Below are 26,025 nucleotides of genomic sequence, written 5' to 3'. Positions count from 1 at the left end.
GAGGTCCTGGGGAACTCGGAGGCACCTGTGTGCTGCAAAGAACCAGACACTGCTGGCTGTGTTAATGCTGTTTAATGTTGACTGTTAATGAGGACAAGTCAGCTTGGAGAGGAGCGTGAAGTATTGCTTGGTGTGGTCAACCTTGCATCAAGGTCCCATGCCTTCCAGCTTAGAATGACAGGGCACTAGTGAGAAAGTCCCTTTTAGCTGCCACTTGGCTCGTTCTAGCAGTACAAGATCCAGGATGAGGCGGACTATAGATAGAATGGTCAAGAGTGGTGGCCAGTCCAGGGAAGGGGCCACCTGCCCCAAGAAGCCTGTAGTCTAAGCATCTGTCAGCCTTCTGCTTACTACCCACAGCCTCGAGACCCTGTCTTTTTGAGACATTAATCAGTCTTTCCATTGAAACACAAGTTTGGGACGGGGTTTTTCAAGTGGGAACAAGATGAAGAAAGTGAACTAGGGGTGCACCAGTTGGCGTAGTAAATAGAGGCTAGCACTGTGAGAACCCCACTGGCAGTGATGGCCCAGACTCTGGGAACGGGGCCTCTGACCTCCCCGGACCCCTCATGTTCTGAAGTATCAGAGCTGGGCCAAGCTGAGGGCGAAGTTCGTATTTCTCCCCATGTCGCCCGTCCATGGAGGAGGTGAAGCTTAGACGTGGAGAGTAGCAGGACTCTGCTCTCTGCCTCAGCAGAACTGGTAGTTGTTAGGCTGCAGCAGGGGCTGGGCGATGTCCCCTGGCTCACAGCAGGCCAGGTGCTCACTGGAGCTCTCCTCTTCTGGCTCACTGCTGCTGCCACCGCTGCCACCACCACTGTCACTGCCGCTGCTACTGCTGCTGCTGCTTGGCAGGTTAGCATAGTCCTGAGGTGGGAGAAGCCAGAGACAGCTGAAGTTTTTCAGGCCCAGTCCAGCCTGCTCTAGCCAGCCAGGCATCCACTTCGTCCCTCTCACCTGCTCTCTCCTCTCCAGTAGGGCCTGTTCCTGGAGGAGGAAACAGATCTGCTGGAAGGTGGGTCTTTTGGTAGGCTCCAGGTCCCAGCAGGACTGCATGATGCTGTATCTGGAAACAAAACAAATGTTGCCCATGTCCGCCTCCTCAGGGCACATACATCACTAGGGAGATGTGTCCAATGAAGGACGCCCCAAACTAGCCAAAAGTAAGTTTGAGGGCTAGAGATATGACCCGGTCATACAGCACCTATTAGCATGCTTGAGGCCTCTAAGTTCAAAGTTTAGTATAGAACCTCAATGCGATGAAGATGGAAGCCTGGCTCTGGCACCTTCTAGACAAAGACCAGGGCCATGTACTCTTCCAGCAACTTCCCAAACTCCCCACCCCTGGGTTGAGTGCCTTTGCGTACATGTTCTTTGGTGCAAATACAGGCTGGGCCATTTGGTATCCATCCTTCACCAACTTGTAGAACTTGCTGTTCACTAAGATGCCTGGGTAGGGGTTCAGACCTGCAAAGTCCAAGATCACATAAGAGACCACACTTGCTTCCTGTTTCCCCACCCACATGCTTCTCAGGCAGAGTGTAAAGGTCCCATTCCAGCTGTAATGGAGCAGAAACCACTCAGGGCTACCTAGGTGCAGCATTATGCGGTACGTACGCTTGAGCTTTGGGAAGCCACAGCCTTCAGGCCCTCATTACCAACCACACACAGCCCAGCACAGACTTTGGAAGCAGACGGAACAAAGCCTGGGTTGTGAATTGGGAAAGGGGATTGCCAGTGAGATCACTTGGTAGTGCAGTTAAGAACTCAGCACAAGGGCCGTCTGCCCAGGCCCCAGTAAATGGGAGCTAGAAAGTGACTAGTCTTCAGTAGCATATAGGCAGGTGTCTAAGGGACAATGATATTCTAGGTCTACTGCAAGGCAAGGGGAAGTGAAGGAAGGACCCAAGAAGTATACATCAGCTAGAGGGTCTAAATTGCACACCGGTGCTGTAGTGCTGGCTCAGGAGCCCTCACCATCCCTTTGCTCCTGCCAGCCCTTGCTCTGTCTTGGACACCAGACATCTTTGACTAGATTTCATCCATGTGGTTCAAGACACCAATGGCATAGCCAAAGATAGGTCAGCCCTAGGCTGTGCCTGAAGCAGGCTTAGCAGCTCACCAAGTGAGAAAATCTCCCAGAGGAGGATGCCGTAGGACCACACATCACTCTGAACTGTGTAGACGCAGTCAAAGATGCTCTCTGGGGCCATCCACTTTACAGGCAGGCGGGCCTGACAAGACAGCACCATGTCACTCAAGGGCTCTCCACAGCCTGTCCAACCAACCACTGTCCCTCTTAGCACTCACATTGCCCTTGACAACATAGTTGGAGTCATTCATGATGTCCCTAGCCAGACCAAAGTCCCCAATCTTGGCCACATGTCCACTGGTCAACAGCACATTTCGAGCCGCTACATCCCTGTGGATGCACTGAAGAAAGCACAGAGAAATTAGTCTGTCCCTTTCTGAGGCCCAGAGGAGGAGCATGAGGTCTTGGGCCCCTGATGAGTGAGTAGAAACAGGTTTTGGTAGTCTACCATCTACTCCTGTCCGAAGCTGTGCAAGCCTGAGGTCTGGTGGAATTTGATATGGACAGTTTAACATTTAGAAAGCCCCACAGCCCTGTTTCCAGTACCCCTCTTATCCTCTGAGCCACAGAAACTGAACTGAGGTGCAGCTTCCTCAGAGGCAATGAGTCCCTGTGCTGTGAGGAGTCTTGGGCCCACCTCATAATACCAGCAGCTGCCACCTCCAAGTGTACAATGCTGTGTGCTTCCCCAAGCATTTGCATATATAGTAACCTATTAGACCCCTAAACAATCCCTGAGAATACCCATTTCTGCAGGCACAGACCCTGAGGCGTACAGAATCTAAATTGTCACAGCAAAGAGAAGAACCAGAAGTTAAACCATTTGTTCCTTAAGACTGTTCTGAGGGTGATGGTCTGAGCCCCAACATCTTTACAGCTTGTCCAACAAGACTGTTGTATGGGGAGAAACAACTGTTGTTTGCTTGGCTGAGTGAGACCATTGTTAAGCCTACTCGTGGCCACATGGAGAAACAGGCATACCAAGGCTGGGGCTAAACCTCCAGGAAGAGCCTGCTTTGGGCACTGCTTCCTCACACTCCCGTTCCTTCTTTGCTTCTCATCTGGGCCATCTCCCCTCCCCTTCCTCATTCCCACAGCCAGTAGGAGTCCAGTCTCCTCCCGACCCAGACTCACGTTTTTAGAAGCAAGGAAAGCCATGCCCTGAGCCACTTGGCTAGAGAAGTGGAGCAGGTCCCAGAGCTCCAGCGGCCGGCTGGCCTCTTTGTCCAGATCTGTAGTAGGAAAAGGTATCAGGGCAACCGTGCTCTTCTTCGCCCCCAGCCCCATCCACCCTTCTCTCCCCAAATCCTGGTACCCCCGCACCTTGTTTAAAGAAGGAATCATTTGAAGAAGTCGAGACAGGCCTCATCTCCACGTAGGTGTCTACACCCTGACTGGAGAAGCCACTGTCCCTGGGTAGGAAAGAGAAGTAGGAAATGATCCCATCACTGCCTAGCCCAGCATTGTCCTCCAGCTGCCCCATGGATTCCCTTAGTCACTCAGCAGAGGGGAAGAAACGTAAAGGTCAGCTGAACGTCCCTCTCTGATAAGGGAGGCCCTATGCTACGTTCTACTTGAGCAATCAGTGTGCCCTGCTTAGCCATCCTCGGTGCCAGAGACAGCCCTTTCTGTCATTAGGCGGCTCTGCCTGTTCCCAGTTCTTCATTGCTCCTTGTGTTCCCCTGGGATTTCTGTCTGGTCTTTATCCTCAAAGGCAGGAAAAAGTTGTCTCTGTGGCCACCCTGCTGGCCTGTGAGTCCATTCCAGGCCCCTTCCCTGATCTCTCCAAGCAGTAGCCTCTCATTAAAATCTCCTGGAGGAGGATGGCACCTACTGCCAAGTCTGATAACCTGAGCTCAATCCCAGGGAGCCATCTAGTGGAAAGACAGAGACCCAGCTTATCCACATGCTTTACCAATAAATAATACAAAAAGAAGTTTAAAATCACAAGAACGGGGCTGGAGAGATGGCTCAGCAAGTAAGAGTACTTGCTGCTCATTCAGAGGATCCGGGTTTGGCTCCCAGCGCCCACACAGTGGCTCACAACTACCTTTAACCCCAGTTCTAGGGTATCAGACACCATCTTTTGGCCACTGTAAGCAGCGGGAACAAAGGTAGTACTCACACAAACACATGCTCAAACATGCTTTTTTTTTTTTTTTTTTTTTGAAAAATTGCTTGGAGATGTTTGAACATTCCCCATGGGAATCACAACATTAAATTTGCCCAGCTCTAGAGCAGAGTTTCAACTGGCTCAGGGGCATCTAAGCCCCAAGAGAGTCTCTTTCAGTAAAGATGTGTCCCTGTAGGTTTGGGTGGACAGGCAACACCCAGAAATACCCAGACACTTGCTGTGGTGGCAGGCTGCCTGGAGAAACATAGTCCTACCCTGATCAGTCACTACTGATGCTCATCAGCCAGCCAGATCTGGCTTGTCAAGCAGCGCCTCAACACCTAAATTTTGCCCATACCCTCAGGCTCCCAGGAGAAACTGGGATCTCCCATTAGTATCCATGGCATAGTTACCACCTCCTTGTTCTAGAAACCACACTTCTGTAATAACATAACTTGGGATCCATAGATCAGACTTGTTTAGCTGCCACTTGCTTGTCTCACACTACGGATACTTTGCCTGTCTGCACACTTGCAGAAGGGCACGTCCTCACCTTTTAGCTCCCCCAGTCTCAGAAGCTGCCAATACCTACACTACAAGGACAGTGTTCACTCTCCTGGTTCTGATATGACCTGATCCCAGTAATCTAGCACTAGGGTCCGACCTACTATGACCCAATACTGAGACTCCAACTTAAAACAACAGGCTTAGCCCAGGTTCCCCCTCTGTCCCATTCATGGGCAACACGAAACTTGTTTCTTCCCCTCTCTGCTTCCCCATGTGGCTCTGCCACAGCCTCTTGTGGCTCTCAGGAATCCCAGAACAGCATAAGATCCTGAGGGATTCAACACTCTGTTGTCTAAACTGGAAACTGAGGCCTGTGTGAACCAAGAAGAACCTCACTACAGGCCAGGATGTTTGGCTACCTCTATCCAACAACAAATAAACTCTGTTCTCTCTTCCCCACGGGGGTGTAGAGATATGTGTCCTGCAGCTCCCACAGACATGCTGTGGGACAACCAGGAACAAGCATTTCCTCCAAGTCCTCTGACCAGGGATCCCTATGAAAATCTTTTCATACATGAAGGCAATGTGTCCATGAATCCATGAACCCATCTCTCAACCTTGAACCTCTCATCTTTGTCCTTCACATTCCTGAAACATGGTAGGTATGCAGATATTTGAGGAATGATGGGAATGTGTTGCAAGAAAGCAGAGTTGCCTTAAAGCCTGAGGTAGGTAGTCTTCATAGCCCAGAATGGGGCGGGGCTCCCAGCCTGGCCTCCTCCCTATCCTGTCCTATGCCATTGAGCTACCTGCGCACATATTTCTTCTCCAGGTGGATGTTCTTGTAGCTGGAGTCCCCCTCGGGATCCTGACCAGGACTCAGGCTGGGTCCCAGCATAGCCTCGGCCTTCCTTCGAAGGAAGTTGAGTAGGTCTCCATAGCAGCAGTATTCGGTGATGACCAGAACAGGCCCTAAGGCAACCAGAAGTGAGGGTGAGAGAGGTGCACCCCAACGTCCTGTGAACAGGGACCTCTGGCCTGGGGACAGTATCCCTGAGTTCTAATCTTGCGAAAGCTAAAGAAAACTTACAAAGCTTTCTAAAGAGGAGTTTAGCCTACCCTCCTGTGACTATGCTTGGTTGTAATCTCAGTTCTAGGAAGGCTAAGACAAGATCTCAAGTTCAAGGCCAGCCTGGGTTACATAGGAAATTCCAAGCCAGCCTGGATTAAAATGAAGCTGTTTCTCATAAAAGGAAATAAAGAAAAATTTGTCTCAGAAATGCTGGCTTCAGAGGAGGCCCATGGCAGTTCAGCATAGAGCAAAGCCATTCTATAATGAAGAGGAAGGGAGGTGACTTGTAGTCTTTCTTGGTGCATGTAAGTCTAAGGTAGGGGCTTCTTAAAAGGTGGATTTGAGATTTCATGTTACATTCCCTGTAAGGGGGCTCAGCAGGCTACGCATGAATATCTGCCTCGGCCATGAGATGCTCTTGCTCTGTCTGAGTCCAGGCTAGAAATAACAAAGATCTGGAGGCAGGAATCCTACAGGCCCTTAGGGCAAATGGGAAGGACAACCTGGAGCCAGATGCCCAGGGACCCTTGGATACCCAAGACCATCCCCCACCCCTTTCCTGCCCAGCTCTTACCTCCGTGAGTACAGGCTCCCAAAAGGTTGACTATATTTTCGTGCTGACCCAGGTGACTCATGATCTTCAGTTCTGACATAAGGGCCTCCTTCTCATCAGCATGAGCCGTGGCTGGGAGATGGGACCAAAGTCAGAGCAAGCAGGGGACACCCAGAGACCCAGATGGATCAGAGTCCAAAAGAGGGACAAGAAATGCAGACATACAAATGGGAGTGAGGAAGGGAGGGAAGGGAGGGGAGGGAGGAGAACAGAGCCCAACAGATTAAAAGTGTGGGATGCAGAGTCAGACTATTTGCAGCAGGCACCACTCCCCAGTCCCCATCAACCCCCTCACCCCCGCACCTTCCCCAACTCACATTTGAGCATCTTCACAGCCACTTTCAGCACTGCATCTTCTTTGCCCAGACCAAAGGCTGTAGCCTCCACCACCTTCCCAAAGGCACCAGCTCCTAGAGTCTTACCTATCACACACACACACACATGGGCTCCTTAAGTTCCTAAGGCCCATAGGGTCCCTGCAGCCCCCATGCACCCCACAATGGGAGATCACAGAGAGCTGAAGTGCTCTCTCTCTCTCACCAAACTGTAGGTTGTTCCGGGGAAACTCCCACTTCTCATTGTAGGGCAACTGGGTAGGGTCGATGAAGGTGTAGCTGTTGCCTTCGTAGCTCTCGATGATCTTCCAGCGCACCTGGTACTTTGGCTTCTGCAGAAGGAAAGGGAGGCATGGCGGCTGATGGTCAGGCAGCCCGACGTTGCACTTCACCTCCCAAGAGCATGGGAGAACAAGCCAGAAGCTCTCAGCCTGCTATATGCATAGAAGGACCATGGCATCTTGTGGGCAGAGCATCAACAGCTGGTCCATGCTTGATTCTGCCTTACTATGTGACATTCCCTTCTTCAAGCCTCATTTCCTTAGCTGTTCATTCAAAGACTCTGATAAGGTGATTTCTGAAGCCCTTGATGACTCTGAATTTGATAATTCCTGAGCCAAGATGGAGGGTAGAAGTTGAGAACTATCCATTCATTCATGAACCTGTCCATTCTCTCATCCAAATAGCTGAGGTTGGTAGTTTTGTTTGGGTGCTAGGGATAGGGCCAGGATCTTGTATGTGCATGCATACACACTATACAACTAAGCTATTCTCCAGCCCTACTTTCATTTTCAATTCTAGTGAAACATACCAAACAGAAAATGTACCATCCCAAACATTTTAAGCATATACCTCAGAAGTACTGAGTGCATTAGCACTAAATAGGAAACCGACTTCCAGAACTTTTGACCTTGTAGAACACGCTCTGCACCTAGTGGAGAACGGTCCCCTACTCTCCCCTCTTTCTAGTCACTGAAAGACAGGACTCTACTTTGTCTCTAATCATTTTACTGTTCTGGGTATTTCATATGAGCAGAGTCACATGGCATCTTTTGGGACCTACTCTTTTCCTTGAGCATCATCTCCTCACCTCAACTATGCTGAGGTCAGAATTTGCTGTCTTCTCCAGGCTGAATAATATCGTCTTCCAGACACTTTGCTGAACATGCATTTCTATCATGCATGATTAATTCATTATTGAAAAAGGCAACCTCTTGGACCCATGGGGTTGGCATTTGAATGGCTATGGGGGGCATTCAATTTAAATATATAGATAGGGAACAGTCAACTAATAGCTCCAAAGATGTGCAAATAGTGTTAAGTCTCAAATAGTGTTAAGCGGGAGCTATCTCCTAACTCTAGGGAGAAGGAAGAGGTGCTGAGGAAGAGTCCTCTGACAAAGGGGATGCCCTGCACATTACACATTCTGCTGGCTGCAGTTCCCTCTTGGGTTCTCAGTAGTCCTTCAACCCAGCCAAGATTGGCCTCTAGGCAGAAGGGAGTGGGCACTTCATGTCAAGAGCTGCTTTGAGAATAGTGTTAAGTATCTGGACACTTTCTGGTTGACTTTGAGGCTGCAGGTGGAAGCCACACCTGGTACTGTAATTTTGGTCCAAAGCTCCTGGCTAGGGATGCCATTAGTCCGAGTGGGGACTATATGGCTGCTGTTTTGCTAAATGAGCACAGTAGTGCCTGTCAATTAACCTTCTAAACAATTCTGTTTATTCCCATAGATACGGTTGTTCTTGCCTTTCCTTAGAGAAGCTGCTGTTTGCAACGGTCAGCAGGAACTGCAGACTCATGACTGACAAAGTGCTGAGAGTGAGTGACTGGTGACCACTGGGTCGTCAAGGAGATACCCGCATCACTACGAGGCTCAGAGGACACCATAGAAAAGAATGTAAGAGCTGGGGCAGGCTGGAGGGTTAAGGAATACTGCCTTCTGGGCATGATGTGCTCCTTGCTTTGAACTCACAGACGCTGTGGGCACCTGCCTAAGACCTGGACAGGAATAGTCTTATCAACATCCTGTCATTGAGGAGGGGGAGGCTCACAAGTGCCTCCCTCCCTGAATATCTTTAGACAGTTAATGATGACTGGGGGATGGGAGAGAAGTTTTCTTCAGTTGTAGAGCCCAATCTCTGTAAATAACTCACCTACACTTCTGTAAGCAACCCTAATGAAAGATGTTAGAATATATGCATACATACAAGCACACAAACACACACAGAATACAAATACATACATATACCTGCATACACACTCATATTCACACATGTGTATACAAATTAAAGTGAAAGAGGAGTTTGAGGACAAAAAGAGGAACGACAGTATGGGAGGGGGACAAGAGAGGGTAATGGAAGGTGAATGTTATATCATCTATGTATGACATATTAATGAAGTACATGCTTGAAGATGTCACATGAAACCCATTATTATATATAATCAATATACACTAACAAGTGTTATCTTAATTTTTTATTATTTTATATATATGGGTGTTTTGCCTGCATGTATGCCTGTGTACCACATGCATGCCTGGTATCCAATGAGGTGGAAAGAGGAGGTTGGGATCCCCTAGAACTGGATTTACACATCATTTTGAATCAACATGTGAGTGCTAGGAATTGAACCTGAGTCCTCTAGAAGAGCAGTCTTAACCTCTTAACCTCTGAGCCATATTCCCAGCCCCAGAAACAAATGTTTTAAAACATTTGGAAAAAAATAACTCTATGAAGCCAACAAAGCAGGGTGATGGGTCAGAGAGTGATGTGTGATAAGTCAGTCCCTGTGGAACCAGAAAGAAGAGGGCTCGAGGCATAGAGTGCACAAATGCTGGGCAGCTTTGACAGGGGCTCAAGGAGACGGGCAGATGGCCATGTGGCTTAGGAAATGAGAAGGGAGCTTCCAGGCAGGAAGGTCAGGAGGCCTCGAAGGCGGGAGCTATCTCCTAACTCTAGGGAGAAGGAAGAGGTGCTGAGGAAGAGTCCTCTGACAAAGGGGATGCCCTGCACATTACACATTCTGCTGGCTGCAGTTCCCTCTTGGGTTCTCAGTAGTCCTTCAACCCAGCCAAGATTGGCCTCTAGGCAGAAGGGAGTGGGCACTTCATGTCAAGAGCTGCTTTGAGAAGTACTGAGGGAAGAACAAATTTAAGGGGCAGTGGAAGCTAGGCAGGGGTAGTGGAGGACACTGAGACCTTGGGTCCATAGAGCAACATGTGTTCATTCAGGCTTTGGGGAAAGGGACTGAGCTGTGTCTAGCAACCAAGGTCTTTTCTTTAAGGGTGCTTAGCAAAAGGAGCTAAAAGATGCATTAGTGTTGGGAGAAGGTAGCCTATTGTTGAAGTCTTACAAGCAGAGGAGAGTTTACATAGTGACAAGGAAGACCTTCCAGCTGGATCTCTGAGAGAAGTGACTGTAGTTAGACATAAGGAAGAACACCCAGCTGGGCATGAGGGGCACACACTGTGATCCTTGGGAGATGGAAACAGGGGGATCAGGTGTTCAAAGCCAGCCTTCTCTACAGAAGGAGTTTGGGGCCATTCTCAAAGCTATAGGAATCCCAGTCCTCCAAACAAAATCAAACAAACAAACACAAAACACCACTTCTAGCAACAACAATGAAGCAAGTGAATGTTAGGGCTTGGGAGTAGGGACTGAATCAAGATCTGGGGGACTCCCTCCGGCTGGGCAACCCCTCCCGCTACTTCCATCTTCCATCTCCAGGAGTCTCTGCGGCTGCGACTGTTTCTTCTCCTACCCACTTCTGCTTCCCTTGTTCCTCTGCAGCTGGGCTGAGTCAGCCCTCCCACCTCTGCTAGGTCAACGTTGGAAGGGATGATCTGAGGGGGAGGGAAATTCAGCTGGAAGCTCCCGTGGCTGAATCCATGAATGCTGAGTCCTTGCCAACCTGAAGAATCCCTTCCATCCCCGGTGTCTTTGGAGACCCGTCCTAGTGAAGGTGGGGTGGCCTGCACGGTCCCTTTCTACAAGAGGGATGACTGGAAGGTCACCTATAGGGGCTTTCCTTTCTTGGAAGGTGGCCCTGGCTAAATCCTCACTGCATATCAATTCACCAATTGCTCGACCTAAGCTGAGGTTCTCCACTGATTCCCTGACGTTGGTTGAAGAAGGCTTGCAAACATCAGATCTTGACTACTCTCCCCATCAAGTTTTTGGTCTATTGGGGTTGGCATTGAGCCTGGGGATGGTGGAGACCCAGGCACTTCTCACTGAAAGCTCTCCAAACCCTCCTCCTTCAATTTAGGTCTGGGCCCAGAATCTGTCCAGTGGTCTCTTTCTGAGTCTACCCTTTCCTCCTCTCTTCCCGTCATCCTCCCTCCCTTGTTCCTATCCCTGGGGCCAGCTGACTCAGGCCCTTTCCTCTTCCCCACTGCTGCGGTTTCTCTGGGGGGACAGAAGAAGATGACTCAGCCCTTAGAAGAAACAACCCTTCCACAGACAGGCCATATCTCACCCAGACCTGGGGATAAAAACAGGTGGGGCCTAGTCCCCTGCTTACAAAGAGGCTGGCCAGAAGAGAGATACCACCTGCCCTGCCTCTTTCAGGTCTCTCTTTCAGGAGCACCTCAGTCAGTAAACATCAAAAGGGGAAAAGGTCATCCTGAGGCTGCAGGTTCCCTGGCTTTGGGCTATGGGAGAAGCAGTTACATTTCCTGGATGGGGAATGAGAAGGTACCTGGAGTAATGTATTTAGGAAACAGTGCTGTAGAGAGAGCTGAGGTACCCTAGACCACCATTGGATAAGGCCAATCAGTCAAGGCAGAACAAGCTGTGGGATCCTGGTGCTTGTGGGGCACCAGAGACAGCTTTCAGTTCCATATGAGGAAGGACTTTGTGTTTCGCCAAGGATAGGTAGCCATGGCAGTACGTCTGGGTGGCAAGTAACACTCAGAAGCCACTTTGGTGTGTGGTCAAGGACATACCAACTTCAGCCACACTCCCATCCCAGTGTGCACGAGCTAACTGGATCTGCAGACAACTTCCTCCTTGTAAGGAAGCACACTGGGAGTCTTTGACACTACTCCTCCTCTCTACATACAAGTTGGAGAATCTTGGTAACAACTTGAACCCAATTTTACAGCTGGAGACAGGAGCTTTAACCTACCCACTGCCCTATGGTCCCAGAGGCAGAGGCAGGCAGAGGCAGGCACCTTTTAGACACACCCTCATTTTTATACCTTCTCCCACCCCCAACAGAAAAGCTTAGGGTGACAGTGTTAGGAGTTCCTTGGTGCCAGCCCATGTTGACACACAGAAAACTCCTGCTGAAGAGCTCTGGTTGCGTGACAGCCTGTCGGAATGAGCGAACGTGAGCAGGGGCCATCCCCATCTGGCTCCCTTGGGTTCCTGGCCCAGCTCTGCCACCCAACTCACCTGCTTGTACTTGTACAAGAGCAGCAGCAGCAGCAGTACCAACAGAGACATTACAGACATGCAGGCCACCACCACCGGGGTGAACAGGGACTCATCAAGGAGCTGCTTGCTTCGTCCTAGAAGAGGGGGACAGAGGAGTGGGCAGGTGAGGAGATGTGTGTGCAGTCTCACTCCACTACTGGTGCCCAGCCACTGGTTGCACACGAACACCAGTGATGGGGCATCATCACTCCCCCTTGTGGGCAGAAAGGCCTTCTAGGGGTTGCACCTAAATCCTCCTCGGCTTTCCTGTGCTTTCCCTCCGTGTCCTAAGAGCTCACAGCAGCCTTCTGAGAGGCAGCCCCAGGTCTCACCTTCCTGACCTCTAATCCTAGTTATCTTGAAGTAGGAAGGACACAGTTCATTTCCCTGCCCAGCTGGGAGTGTGGGTCCCTTAGTAGACTAGTGACAGCAAACTAAGGAGTAAGAGGCCATCGAGACAATGCTTGGTACAGTGACAGCACTCCTCACAATGGTTGCTCCACCGCTTACAACAGCCACAGTCAGCAGTGACACAGAGCATTACAGACAAGAGGGGCAACCGGCCTGGCAGCAGCTGCTCCAGGTTCCTGACGGGAGGACATAAAGAACATGATCCCTCAGCCAAGCAGAAACCAAGGGTCTACCCTGTTCAGTCTGGATTGAGAGCCTCGCCCAGGCCCTGACCCAGTAGGTGCCCGATCCTAGCTGTGGTCACAGCACTGGACAAGCCTCTGCACAGTGGCCTTCAGTGGACAGGACTGTGTCTCAGGTTTGAGCAGGGGCAGGGGCAGGGAACAAGGAGGGAGCTGCAGAGAGGTGGAGAAAGCATCTCCTCTTGCCCTGGACTTGGGATAAGCTGAATTTCTTCATCCAGTTCCTCTCCCCCTCATGCAAGGAGGAACAGAAGCCAAAGGATCAGGCTCTATGTCTCTCTGTTTGCTCAGTCCTTTCTGGGTCTCTTTGCCTCGTTCTTTTTATCCCCACGCCCTGACCTTGCCCTTTTCTCTTCAGAGGACTCTGGACCTCTCCCTGTAGCCTGGAGCACTGTGGCTCAGGATTAGCCAGAGTGACCCGAAGGTGAATCTCAGCATGACTAGGATCTTCTTCAAGTAGGAATCCTTGAATGAGGGAGCAAACAGTCTCCACATGCCAGATGCCCATTCTGGCTGAGGAGGAGGAACAATGGATTACCTAGGGAGACGGCCCTGAAGGACTGGGAGCTGTTACCCACATTGTTGTGGGCTCTGCAAACGTAAGTCATGTTGTGCTTTAAGGTCCCGATAGGTAGCTGGCTCTGAATGGTCACTCTGTGGAAGGGCTTCTGACTCAGGACTTCAAGGTGTGTGTCATTCCAAACCTGCAAGGCCTGGGCCTCATCACACCTGGAACAACAGACTTTGATTCAGGGCTTCAGGGTTTCCCACATCAGCATGCCCCTCTCAGTCATGAGCGCCTCACCCAGAGGCTCAGCCTAAGGAGGAAAACCAAGTCCACTGACCTATCGGTGTGGCCCCTGCACTCCATCCATATCAGGCTAGGCTGAGGGTACCCAGAGACCTCACAGAACAGCACATCAGATCCATTCACAGGTATCCATGTAACACTGACTTCTGGGGGATCTGAGGAGGAAAGGGAGGATGGAGGAGGGCAGGATCAGTCTGGGGGGGTGTCTCTGTCTCTTGACCACCTGCCCTGAACCGGCGACCCTCACCCTCCCAGTATACCCAACCCTGGGCAGCACCACTCACATCGCAGGGTGAGCTCGAAGGTCAGATTATTCCAGCCTGCCTTGTTTTGGGCCATTAAGGAATACTGGCCAGCCTCCGAGGGCTTTACACGGTTCAGGAAGAGCGTGAATGAGTAGCTGCAAGACAGTCAAGAGACGGTACTGTTTACCATCAGGCAGCCTGAGCAGGAAAGTGGCACATCCTTTGTTCAAGTTTCAGGGCACAGAGGCCTTGTTTGAGCCAGGTCCTCAGAAATGTACCACGGAGACAGGAGAAACCACCTACCCCAGACCTTCACTGTCCTCTCATCTAAAAGTATTCTTTGTCCCCCAACTCTTATTAGAGATGATACTTACAAGGTACATGATACTTGTCCTTCTTACCACTGAACTAAGTGTTCACAAACACCAAGACCCCTGCTGAAAATCTCTAATGTGCTAGCCCTGTCCCAAGGGATGATAACAGAGACAAGAGGTAGCACTGGTTCTGACCTGTGTAGCTACAGAAACCAATGCTCTCCTGTTGGCCATGGAACTTTACACAGGCGCTCAACTGCTGTGTCTTTGTTGGCTCTCAGAGTGGTGTGGATTTTTTTTATATTTTTGTTTTGTTTTAATTCACAGGTGTGACTCAGGGGCTGAAGGAATGTGCATTTAGAATGCTGAACAAAAACCTGCTCATTATAGGGCTTAATTTAATGATGTCCTTCATTACAGAAAAGTCTGAAAGCAAAAGCTGATGCAAAAAGTCAACTTTGGCTGATTCCAGGTAGTTGTCGTAGTTTCTAACTGATAATGTGCCCGTTAAGAGTGTAGTTGTTTTGTTTGATACAGCTGATACAGCTCAGGCTGGCCTCAAACTTGCTACATAGCCTTGAACCCCTCATCCCTCTATTTGTGTTGTCTATAATAGCCATGTGCCCTCATGTCCAGCTAATTAATGCATTATTTAGGTAATAAACACATTTTACAGGGCTAGGGAAATGGTTCAGTGGTTTAGAGCACACCCTCTTTTTTTTTTTTTTTTTTTTTTTTTTTTTTTTTTTTAAGATTTATTATATCTAAGTGCACTGTAGCCATTTTCAGACACACCAGAAAAGGGCATCAGATTCCATTACGGATGGTTGTGATTCAGCATGTGGTTTCTGGGATTTGAACTCAGGACCTCTGGAAGAGCACTCAAGGCTCTTAACCACTGAGCCACCTCTCCAGCCCTAGAGTACACCCTCTTGCAGAGGACCAGGGTTTGGTTCCCAGCGATGACATGGTGGCCCTCAACCTCCAGTTCCAGAGGATTTGGCATCCTCTTCTGAGTCATAGCACACGTATATATGCAAGCAAAGCATACACATAAATTAAAATAAATATTTATAAAATAAATATTTAAAATACTTTTTTACCCTTAAGGCAGAGTTCCTCTGTGAATCCCTGGCTGCCCTGGAACTCACTCTGTGGACCAGGCTGGCCTCAAACTCACAGATCTGCCTGCCTCTGCCTCCCAAGTGCTGGGATTAAAGGCATGTGCCACCACCACCCAGCTTAAGATTCATTTTTATTTTATGCAAATAAACGTTTTGTCTTCTTGTATGTGTGTGTACCTGGTATGTGCCTTGTACCCATGCAGGTTAATGGAGGGTATAGGATCTATTGGCTCTTGGATCACAGACAGTTAAGATTCCAAAATGAACCCTGGTTCTTTGCAAGGTCAGCGGGTGCTCTTTAACCATGGAGCCATCTCTCCAGCACTAAAGATAGCACAGTACCAGTTTTTGCTTGGACAGGGTCTACACCCACTGCTAGACTAAACTTCCCTTATTGAGAAGGCAGTCTCAGACTGGGGGTTGGCCCACCTAACAACCTTCAGGCCCTGGGTTAGGAGAGTAAAACCCTCTAGGACATGGTCCATTCATAGATAGGCAGCATAGCTCTACAATGGTGGTCACATGATCAACTCAAGTTCTAAGAGTAGAATGGTGCAGAGGGGATGTGGAGGAAACATGTACCCTGAAAATATCTCAGAGCCTAAAGAGAAAACTGTTAGAAGGAGGTTCTAAAGATGACTCCTTTAGCAAACGTATGATTGCGCCCCTCTGCACTCTCCCATGTGAATTTGACAGGTGCCTCCTGAGACTGTTATCTCAAATACATCTTGGGATGGAAAGTCACGGTCATTTCCTACGTTGGTCATAAAAAGAACAGATGAAACTGAGAGGCTCCCAGGGACCCTGACAACATGCACCCCCAGAAACGGTAGAGTAGCCGAGGAAAGCACTGGGCTCTTCAGTGACAAAAGCACACACACACACACACACACACACACACACACACACACATACACAATTGTATGGGGGCTGACAGGCAGGCAATACCTGTATGTGGTCCATTGGACATTAAAGTCAAGCTTGTGCTGGTCTTCAAAGAATGGCCCTAGGTAGGTCCAGTTGTAACGCTGTAGGCTAGGATAGGCATCTGCAATGGCTGTGAGGACCAGGCTCTCACCCACAGACACCTCCTGCAAGATGCTCTGCTCAGAGGTCAAGTTTAAGTAGGCACTCTCTGGAAATCAACACAAGAGATCTGGTGTTAGTGGGGAAATGTCCTTCTTCATGTGTTCACTGGACCACCCGCCCCTTTCCCCAATGTCTGAGCACATTATGCACCAGGTTCACAGCCTCCACCCCAGCCAGGACTCACCTCTGCCACCTCATGTCCCACCGCCATCCATTCATCCACTCAACTGTCCAAACTCTTCCCACAACTTCAGTTACCTCTCTAGTCTGGACTCATCACCTTGGACCACTGGGGAAGCCTAATTTACTCCCTCCTCCTCTCCTGGAGCACTAGGATGTTCTGTTGATCCATCATACCCAAGTCTGACCAAACCTTCCAACTGCTTCTCACCTCCCAGGAGAGACTCTAGGTCCTTACATGGGATCTCAGGGCCCTCCAGCCAACAACCTCCCCAGTTTACCTCTCCGACCTCATGTGGCACCTCTCATCCGTGCCAACACAGCCCCACTGGCTAATTCCTTTCTTGAACCCAACATATAGAACTATCTTGATGGCACAACAGCTGTTCCATGGACTGGAGCTCTTTTGCCCAAGCATCTGAGCTTGCCCTCCATCAACTTCAAGCCTGAACACATATCTGGGCAAAAGTTGAATGAGCACACACATTTATGGAATCGACTTCCGAATGCCTGATCTAGGAAGCAAGCTGGCTGGTGGTGTAACAGGAGGACAACCTTGGGTGAGTTCTGCCTCTCTTCCCTTTACCTGGCAATATTCAGAGGAGCTTCCTGTGTGTGTGCTCTGAGGCCACTGATTCATGCTTCCTCCATCTGCTCCCCTCTGACTCTCAGACAACAATGGTCCATTAGCAGGCCACACTGCTAAAGCATATTCTAAGCCCCTTATCATCACATAGAGCTGCTGTGTAGTGGGCTTCTCAGCCTGTGGAATACCAATGCTCCCAACTCTAGAGCCAAGCAATGGGGGGGGGGGCTCCTTAAACCCATCATTTTTCATTGCCATGGTTAACACCCTCACCACTTTCTCAAGCTTGGTCTACATCTACTATTGTGGCTGCTTCCAGCATCCACACCCCCTTTATCCAGCACTAGGGTGAGTCTTCTAATACAATATTATCTTGCACACTCTAGGACCTCACCATGGCTTCTTTTGGGTTTTCTAAAAGCTCTCATCTACTATTAATGTCCTCATTATTTTTTTCAGGTAAAGGACTTGAGGCATAAAGAGGTTGTTCAACATAATGTTTGGCAGAGCCATGTTGGATGACTCGCACAAGTGTGTGCTCCTGACTGCCAGTCCCTTCTGTGCAAGCTGAGGCCCTGTGAAGACCTCAGCCCTGACCTCTCAACAGGGTGGGGTGCAACTTCTTCACCCACTCTGTTAAGGCTCCATTGCCACCAGGCTCCTGCCTCAACTTCACTCCCTCACCGCCATTGCGCACTCTCTACATGTCAGTTCTTAGCTGCTTTGGTGTCTCAGAGGTGCTTGAGCTCTATTCCCTTGGGGCTTGCACATGTTCTGTTCCCTTCCTTTCTCACTAAGACCCAGCAACTTCATTAGCACCAACCTTGCCCAAGCTTAGAGGCCCCGGTTAGAGGGACTGTGTTTAAGGACACAGTCACAGTAAAGGAGCATTAGTGGCTGTGTCCATATGATATCCTAAAGCCCTCAGAAATAAATGACCCACATGAGCTGCAGTAGGGAGCTGCTGGGATCCGATCCCAGCCCGGAACAGAATACATTAAAGTAAACCATTACCCATGCTCTGCTGGAGGAAGTTGAGGGTCTAAGAAGTCTCCTGAAATGGGGCTTCCCATCATCACCTTCATCTCCCAACAACTGCAGGCCTCCCCCATCGCCTGATGCTCACCCACCACCTGGAAGTCCATGGTGACCGTGCGTGTGCCAGCATCACTGCTGGCCACACAGGAATATGTGCCAGCATCTTGGAAGTCCACAGCATTGAGACTGAGGGTCCGGACTTTTTTATAACAGTTATCTTGGAAGTCACTGTTTATGGGGATTTCCAGCTGTAGACAGAAAGAACTGAGATGATATAAACAAATCCAAACTTGTTTAGGATCTGAAATCAAATTCTCCACCTTTAAAAATGATGGTCTGCCTGTGCATGACAAGGGACTGAACTCTGAGTTTCAGTTGCTTCATCTATAAAATGGGTTTTTAGTGAGAGTGGATAGACTCAGGACTGGATCTGACACTCGATTCACATGGGGGTGAGGAATCTAAGAGGCCGCCTCTCTACCCCTTCTAAGGGACTCCTCACCTTCTTTCTCACTCAAAGTCTTACTGAAGTAATCACCGTACCTCTATGCTTCTAAGGGAGCCTAGAAATCCCTCATTCTGTCTGAAGGGAGTATGCTACAATCTGCAGCAAAGGTACAGGGTAATGCCCGGAAGGGGTTAGATTGCCACCCTGTTCCCTAGCACCCCAAGCCAGCTGCTGCTGGCACAAGGTTTGAGGTGAAGATGCCTCTGTGCTGAGAGGATGGACAGACTCCACCTTGTCATCTCCTTTCCCCAGGGACTCACCTTGGTGTCTCCACGTTTGAGGATGACATTGAATTCAACGTCCGCATTAGTGGCCGTGCACACGATCTGAGCAGCCTCCCCTCGAATCCGCACCAGCTTGGTGGGCTCCAATATTATGTGTGGGGGCCCTGGGTGGACTGAAGCCAGAAACACAACCCATGAGCCCCTAGGCTCACTGGCACTGTGCCCAATGCTGTGGGGCAGGATACTTGGTCAGGGTTTCATCATTCTCTCCCATTCCAAAACCTGGGAGGCAGCCCTGATACCTCAGTGTTCCCAACATAAAAGTCCCTAGGAGAGTCGGCTTTCTATATTACCCACTAATCCTGCTTCCCAGAACTGTTTTCAGCCTCCTGCCTCTCTCTCATCCCGCTCCTGGCAGCCAAAGTCAGGTCAGGTCCCTTACCTGGGCCCCTCAACTGTGTAAACATTCACCCATGGAATAAAGCCAGTCTCTAACTGGGCATGGTGGAACACACCTTTAAATTTGGCATTTAGTGGGCACAAGTAGGAGTTCTTGGGCATCTGAGCTAAATAGTGAGACCCTGTCTCAAAAAAGAAAATGGTCCATGGGATACTTGCTGTATCTGCCACACTCTGTGTCCTCCACTGCAGCTATAGGTCCATCACAGGGCTAGCATCTGCTTTCTTTCCTATAATCCTTTGCATTCTATGCCTTGGAATGATGACTACTCTTGTCCTGTCATTTCAGTGGGGGTTGTGGTAGTGGTGTTTAGTTTGCAGTGCTGTGTATTAAATCCAAGGTCAGAGTTATGGAAGGGTACCTGTTGTTCTGTTGAGCTACATCCCCAGAGTGAGCATATGATGTGTGTGTGTTTGTGTGTTTGTGTGTGTGTGTGTGTACGTGTGTTTGCATGTGTGTATGTGTGTTTACGTGCATGTGCATGCAAAGGCATAACATGATTCTTATATGGAGATTAGAAGACTATGTCAGAGTCTCAGGGATCAAACTCAGGTCTTCAGGCTTGGCAGCAAAGACCTTTACCATCTCACTGGTTCTTTAGCCATCTTCTAAGCCCCACTTACTTACATGTGTGTTTGTGTGTGTGCTCATGCACATGTGTGTACATGTGGCCATAGTGCCCACGTGAAGGTCAGAGCACAACTTGCTATAGTAGATGTTCTCTCCTCCACTACAGGAGTTCCAGGGATACAACATGGTAAGTGACTTAACATATTGGGCCAAACCCCTGGCATTTTTTTTTAACTTTATATATGTGAGTACACTGTAGCTGTCTTCAGACACACCAGAAGAGGGCATCAGGTCCCATTACAGATGGTTGTGAGCCACCATGTGGTTGCTGGGAATTGAACTCAGAACCTCTGTCTGGAAGAGCAGTCAGTGCTCTTAACCGCTGAGCCATCTCTCCAGCCCACTCTTGGTGTTTTTTGATACTGGGTATCATTGCATAGATCAAGCTGCCCAGTGATGGGGTTGCAGATGTCCCCCACCATGTCCTGGTGATTGTTAGCCCCAAAGTTCTTTGGAGAGCTCGTGTGTAGAAGAATTATGCTCCCTACTACACCTCACCCTGGCTTTTCTCAGTCGCTTCTCCTACACAGTCTGCATCTGCCTTCTAATCTGCCTTTCCAGTACAATGTCTACCCTAAGTAGACGACACCCTCCAGCACCATGCCTGACACAAAGAAGTCACAGAGCAAGCCTATAAATTGAGTCTAGTATCCTGAGTGGGGACAGCCTGGACCAAGACACATGGAGGTCTACCTACAGGGAAGATTCTTATCCCAAAGGCTCTTCAGTCAATTGCCCTGTCAAGCTTATTACAGCTGGTCTCATGGTCAGAGTCCCACCCAGCACACCTCATCCCAATTGCCCTGGAAGAGAAATGAGCAGTTGGAAGAAGAGAAGAATTGTTTCTGCCCTCCCTGCACCCATGCCTGGCTGGGTTTTTTCCATCATACATACCTCTGTTCACCTTAAGACGGATGCCAATGGAGGTAGATTCCCTACCGTCCACCACAGTCTTGCACATGTAGGTATGGCTGTCAAGGATTTTAGCCTTGTGGATAATGAACCCTTGCCATGGTAGGAAGGAGTAGACCGTTTTGCGTGAGACTGGCCTGCCCCAGTCACGCACCAGTGAGACGCTGTCCTTCAGTGCGGGGTCAGTGATCAGACAGGGCAGCACAGCATCCTGGCCCTCAAACACCGTCACCTCCTGTGCTAGCAAATTCCAAGGCCGTCTAGGATCTGGGAAGAGGTCGGTTCAAGGTGACAACTGAATATCAGTGATGGAAGGATCAAAAGGCTGAGCATTTGGCCAAAATCATACTGTACTGGACCGTTCAGAGAACATTCCAGGTTGGCTTCTGGGCCCAGGTGCTCCTAAGGCACTTGTTGCTATGTGACCTCAGGCAAAAGATTCAAGCCTGCCGAGGCTCTGGAGAATGGGGGTAATCTTAGCATCTACCTCACAAGCATTAGCATTGCTATAGGTGCTTAGTCATGGCAATGCTCACACTTACAAACTGACCCCCCGGCCACACTATGCATGTTGATGCCTCCTGCCCAATATGGGGAGTTTGGAGATCTCACCTTTGACATACAAGTGGACGGTGGTACTGCCCCCTGTAGGGTCTTCAAGCTCAGTGCAACGGTAGGTCCCAGTGTTTTGGAAGGTGGCATTTTTTGTGGTCAGGATGCTTCCAGGAGATTCAGGGTCCAAGGTCCAGTAGGGAAAGATGGGGCCATTCCATTCCACACTGCCATTGCTTACACATCGAAGGGTCACTGTTGCACCCGGCTCTACAACCAGCTCTGGGCCACTAGGCTCGATAACAGGGGCCCCCTGACCTGAAGAAGGTGGCAGACACAAGTGAGGTTTGGGGTGCACCCCAGAAGTCCCCCAACACTGGACCATGCTTTGGAAGGGATATAGTTCTGGTACTGGGATGAGTCTGTACTCTCCAATCAGCTCCCAACTCTAGTGACACCTGCCATGCCTAGGGGGCTCATCTCTGAGACTGGCCTGGGCACCTCCTTAGCCTCACATGACCGCTATGGCAGCCCAACTTTCTGCATCATTTCCCACCCAGGAGAGGACTCCTTCATTCTCATGCACAAAGCAAACTGTGGTTGCAGAGCTAAGCCCATGTAAGCAAGAAAAGTTCCAAGTAGGTGACTAGAGACACGGGTGGCCAAGTCCTGACCTCCCTCACTTGGGAAAGAAGAAAAGCTACCTGAGTTCTTAGCCCAGTAGAAAGAGAGCTTCCAAGTGTCTCCTGTTGCCCCAACTCCTATCACTGGGCATCAGGTCCGTGCATCCATCCATCCTCCTTCCTCTGTCTTTTCACCCACAAGTGCAGACAGTGAGCACATTTCCCCACCATGCTATGCGGCCCACATGCCAGGAAACCTTTGCATCATCACCTGCTCCAGTAAAGACTCACTGGGGGCTCAGATGCCATGCTTACGAAAGAGACTGCTGAGGTGCCCAGTCTGCCCTCACTACTCTGCGCCTGCTGGGATTTCTCGGCAGCCAATCTCTTTTAAGGAAAATTTGATTGAAGGAGAAAGGAGAACTCAAACCCCTTGTCAGGTCTTAGGGAAGGAGGCTAGTTGCCTGTGTAGTGTCAGCATTTTTCCCAGGCTTGAAATAGGGGTGAAGGGGGGAAGTGAGAACTGATTCACAGCCTCCGAGGGCCTGGCAGGCGCCCCCGGCCTGTGTGGGCGGAAACACATTGCTGGCACCCGGCTGGCCCTGGTTTCCGCCCAGCCTGTGGCCCTTCTACACTGGTGTTCTCACTTCTGCTTCCCTGGCCTTCTGGCCATTGTCCTTCTCACACAGTGAGGGACTCTTGGAGAGAGGGGCAGTGTGCTGGGTCTCAAAGCACACTGTGCAGTTACCTGTGCAACTGTCCTGTTTGCTGACCCTGCAAGTCAGCCCCCCTCACAGTGACATGGCAGCCCCAGAGCATCAAGCCCTTAGAGTATTCCAGAGTTTCCTACAACCACTCTCAGTGGGACACACACACACACACACACACACACACACACACAGGCTCCAGCCCAGAAACTGAAAGTCTCGACTTGCAATTGATCACAGCCTGGTTGAATGTCTGGTCTGATTCAAACCCACTGGCAACACGAAGCCCGTCTGCCCTAGCTTTCAACCAGCCAGCTGTAGAACAGAGGAGAATAGTGTGCCACTGCTGATGTAGGTTTGTGGCTCTCCTGGGCAGTGATCAGGAGGAAGGGGGACAAGCTATTTCACCCTGGGCTCATATTGTCTATGGCTAAGGGTCCTGACAGTCATTGACCCCTGATCATCAGATGTTCTTCTGCCCCATGAGAACAATCCCAGTGACCACCTAGAGGCAGCAGAGCATGAAAGTCCTCCTGCCCTGGCCTACTGCTCTCTTGCCATATTGCTAATGTCCCTCTTGGGCCTGCTACGTGGTAACTGAGGACCCTAACCCTTAAGGTAACAGTGTACAACTCCGGGTTCTCTGATGTGCTCCTGCCTTATCTCCCAGACACTCTTTCCTTCCCCCAAGGTGCTCTGTTCTTCTTTTCTCCTGTCTTGGCCTCCAGGAAATGTGCTCGGGGAGAGGCTTCTGTCTTATTTCTTCCAAGCCTGTTGCCCTGGATATTTACACAGAACAGGGCTGACACATTCCACGAATGCCACACGGTGTTCTCACTTCCCACTGGCATGGTTGGCGGGAGGAAAGCCCATTCATCGCTACCGTCCCTTGGATGAGCCCTTGACAGCCACTGAGCCCCTGTTCCGGTTCGTTCTTCTTCTCTCAAACTCTCCCCATGACCCAAACCTTCTCCCCTTTGTACTTGCAAAACAGACTCTTCTACCATTAGCTCCAGGAGCTCTCCAACCTCCTGCGCTCATGACTGCTCTCTGTCTGTCTGTCTTTCTGTCTGTCTGTCTCTCAGTGCTTCAACACTATTCTAGCTCCCATGGTAGCCCCGATGGTCCCACCCACTCATCAATAATCTGCCAGGTTAAAACCTTAGGCTTCCCACTGATATCTCCCACCTTTTCCTCCCTTTGGAGCTGGACACTGGACAGACAGATTCGCACATGTGCACACACACACACGCATACATTCATACACACATGCACACACATGCACATACCCACATGCACGCACACACACAAGCACACTGCCCCACAAGCAGCCCTTGAGATAAAAACTGAAGAAGCAGTGAATCAAAATCACAAGATTTTCTGGGGCGAGAGGAATAATGGTCTCTTCCTTAGTTGAGTCAAGGCTGTAGTAAGACGCACATCTGTCACATGACCTTTAACAGTGTTCTTAAGAATGTGTGCTTTCTAATGCATACCAACCCCATCTTACTAGGAATGTGCCAGCACATGAGCCAGTGAGACCGGCTGAGCCAGCAAAGAACCTTAGATGGACTGTCATCTCACCAGGGACCAGAGTAAGACAGTCCTTCCCCACCAAGTCTCAGCTTCCTTCAAGGCCTTTCCAAGTACGCAGTGGTGTGGAATAGAACGTGTGTGTGTGTGTGTGTGTGTGTGTGTGTGTATTAGGCTAGGTGGAACCTAGATGTGATTCTTGGGCCACTCTGGACCATTTATACTAGTTCCCTCCCCCCTCAGCCAGACCCCCTCCGAGATGGTAGTTTTAAGCAGCTTCTGCTGCCCAAGAAGTTGGGGGGAGATACCTAGTGTCTGGAAAGACCCTCTCTGGCCTTCCCCAGACCCCTCTCTAGCATCCTTACTTGCTTATTCACAGGATTTCTCACACTCTAGTGTTCTCCTTCAACCCATCCAAACTTTTCACCCTTGAGCCCTGGGCCAAAAAGGCCTCTTCTTTTATTTATCCTGACCCTTTCACCCAAGCCTTCTAAGAAAGAGCCTTTCTGAGTCAAGTTGTTCTTAACCGCAGTCTGCTGGGCTGTCCAGGTGGTGGGACCACTCAAGGAAGAGCCGCAAAAGCCACTGAGCAGCCAGACCCATACGATTTTCTCAGAAATGCAAATCTCAGTCCTGACCAAGACCTATCAGAATCCGCCTAGAAGGAGACTTCCAGGTAATTTCCCATGTATACAGGAAACATCCAAAAGCATTGCTCTCAAGTTTAGCCCACTACCACCCTCTCACCTGCCGACAGGTAGATGTGGATGGTGGTCCTGAAGAGCACACTGTGAGTGAAAGGCTAAGCTCAGACACATCCGCAGCACTGGCTGGGTTGGTTCCGCCTACCCTCACCTATTCTCCCCAGATAAACACAAATCTGCACTCTTATGCCAGAGAGGTAGCAGCAGAGAATGGGGTATCTACTGCGGGACAGCGATTCCCACATTGTAACACTCCCCGAGCACCCCCTTTTCTGCCCTTACCATGCCAAGCTGTGGCCAGCAGCAGGAACAGAGCAGCCCCCAACTCCATAGCCTCCAGCGAATAGTGTGGGACGATGCCAGGTCGGCTGGGCACAGGGCTCCCAGCTGCTGGTTCTGTGAGGACGGGAACAGATGAGCACGTTCTTGTCTGTTGCACCGGCTCCTCTTCCCCTTTTTTTAAGTTGGCTGAAAGGGAACTACAGAGTTTGGAAATATTGGGTCTCTAGAAGAAAACAAAGCGCGCCCCTGTATATGCACGCACGCGCACTCACACACACACACACACAGCAGAGGAAGAGGCAGAATCTGGGGCCAAGCTCAACTGATCCTGCAGGGAAGTGATCAGGTTTGAGAGACTTAGAAAGCCACCTCTAAGGAAACTTAGGAGAAAAATTATACCAAAGAGCAGCAGCCAGTGAGTCAGGGGCATAAATAGGAGTCCCCAAGACCAGCAGTGAGTCCACCCGAAATAGGTCATAATGGCCCTGAATTCTTCTGACCTTTCTCATCTGCCTTCAAGGCAGAAGGCCTCAAGGTAAGGGTAAGTGGCGATGTGGGCTTTGACCATATTGAGTCTCCTACGGTGGCAACAGGAAGTCTCCACTAATTGTCCAAAGCCAAAGTCATCCTGGGTTCCAAAAATAGCAAGTCCTGCAGACAAATGATCCCCTGACGAGATTGTCCCCCTAGGTGAGTAT

The 26,025-nt window shown here is 50.0% G+C and overlaps 1 protein-coding gene across 1 annotated transcript; it reads right to left on the bottom strand.

Moving 5' to 3' along the window:
- Window positions 1-60: 60 nt before the first annotated feature.
- On the bottom strand, window positions 61-25,430 carry CSF1R (colony stimulating factor 1 receptor). Its single transcript, XM_080919990.1, has 21 exons — window positions 25,328-25,430; window positions 21,539-21,796; window positions 20,909-21,193; window positions 18,961-19,097; window positions 18,281-18,440; window positions 16,248-16,434; window positions 13,901-14,016; window positions 13,651-13,771; window positions 13,344-13,534; window positions 12,132-12,247; window positions 6,938-7,064; window positions 6,715-6,819; window positions 6,359-6,469; window positions 5,522-5,684; window positions 3,416-3,504; window positions 3,227-3,324; window positions 2,311-2,433; window positions 2,123-2,234; window positions 1,368-1,467; window positions 958-1,066; window positions 61-867 (listed from the first exon to the last, which is right to left on the bottom strand). Exons 1-21 carry the CDS (start codon window positions 25,374-25,376, stop codon window positions 691-693), a joined length of 2,934 nt encoding a protein of 977 aa, XP_080776116.1. The 5' UTR covers window positions 25,377-25,430; the 3' UTR covers window positions 61-690.
- Between the last annotated feature and the right edge of the window lie 595 nt (window positions 25,431-26,025).

The sequence above is a fragment of the Micromys minutus genome, assembly GCF_963924665.1.
Source record: "Micromys minutus genome assembly, chromosome: 8".
Taxonomy (NCBI): Eukaryota; Metazoa; Chordata; class Mammalia; order Rodentia; family Muridae; genus Micromys; species Micromys minutus.
Note: the sequence above shows the minus strand (reverse complement) of the source record. Positions and strands in the feature narration are given on the sequence as shown.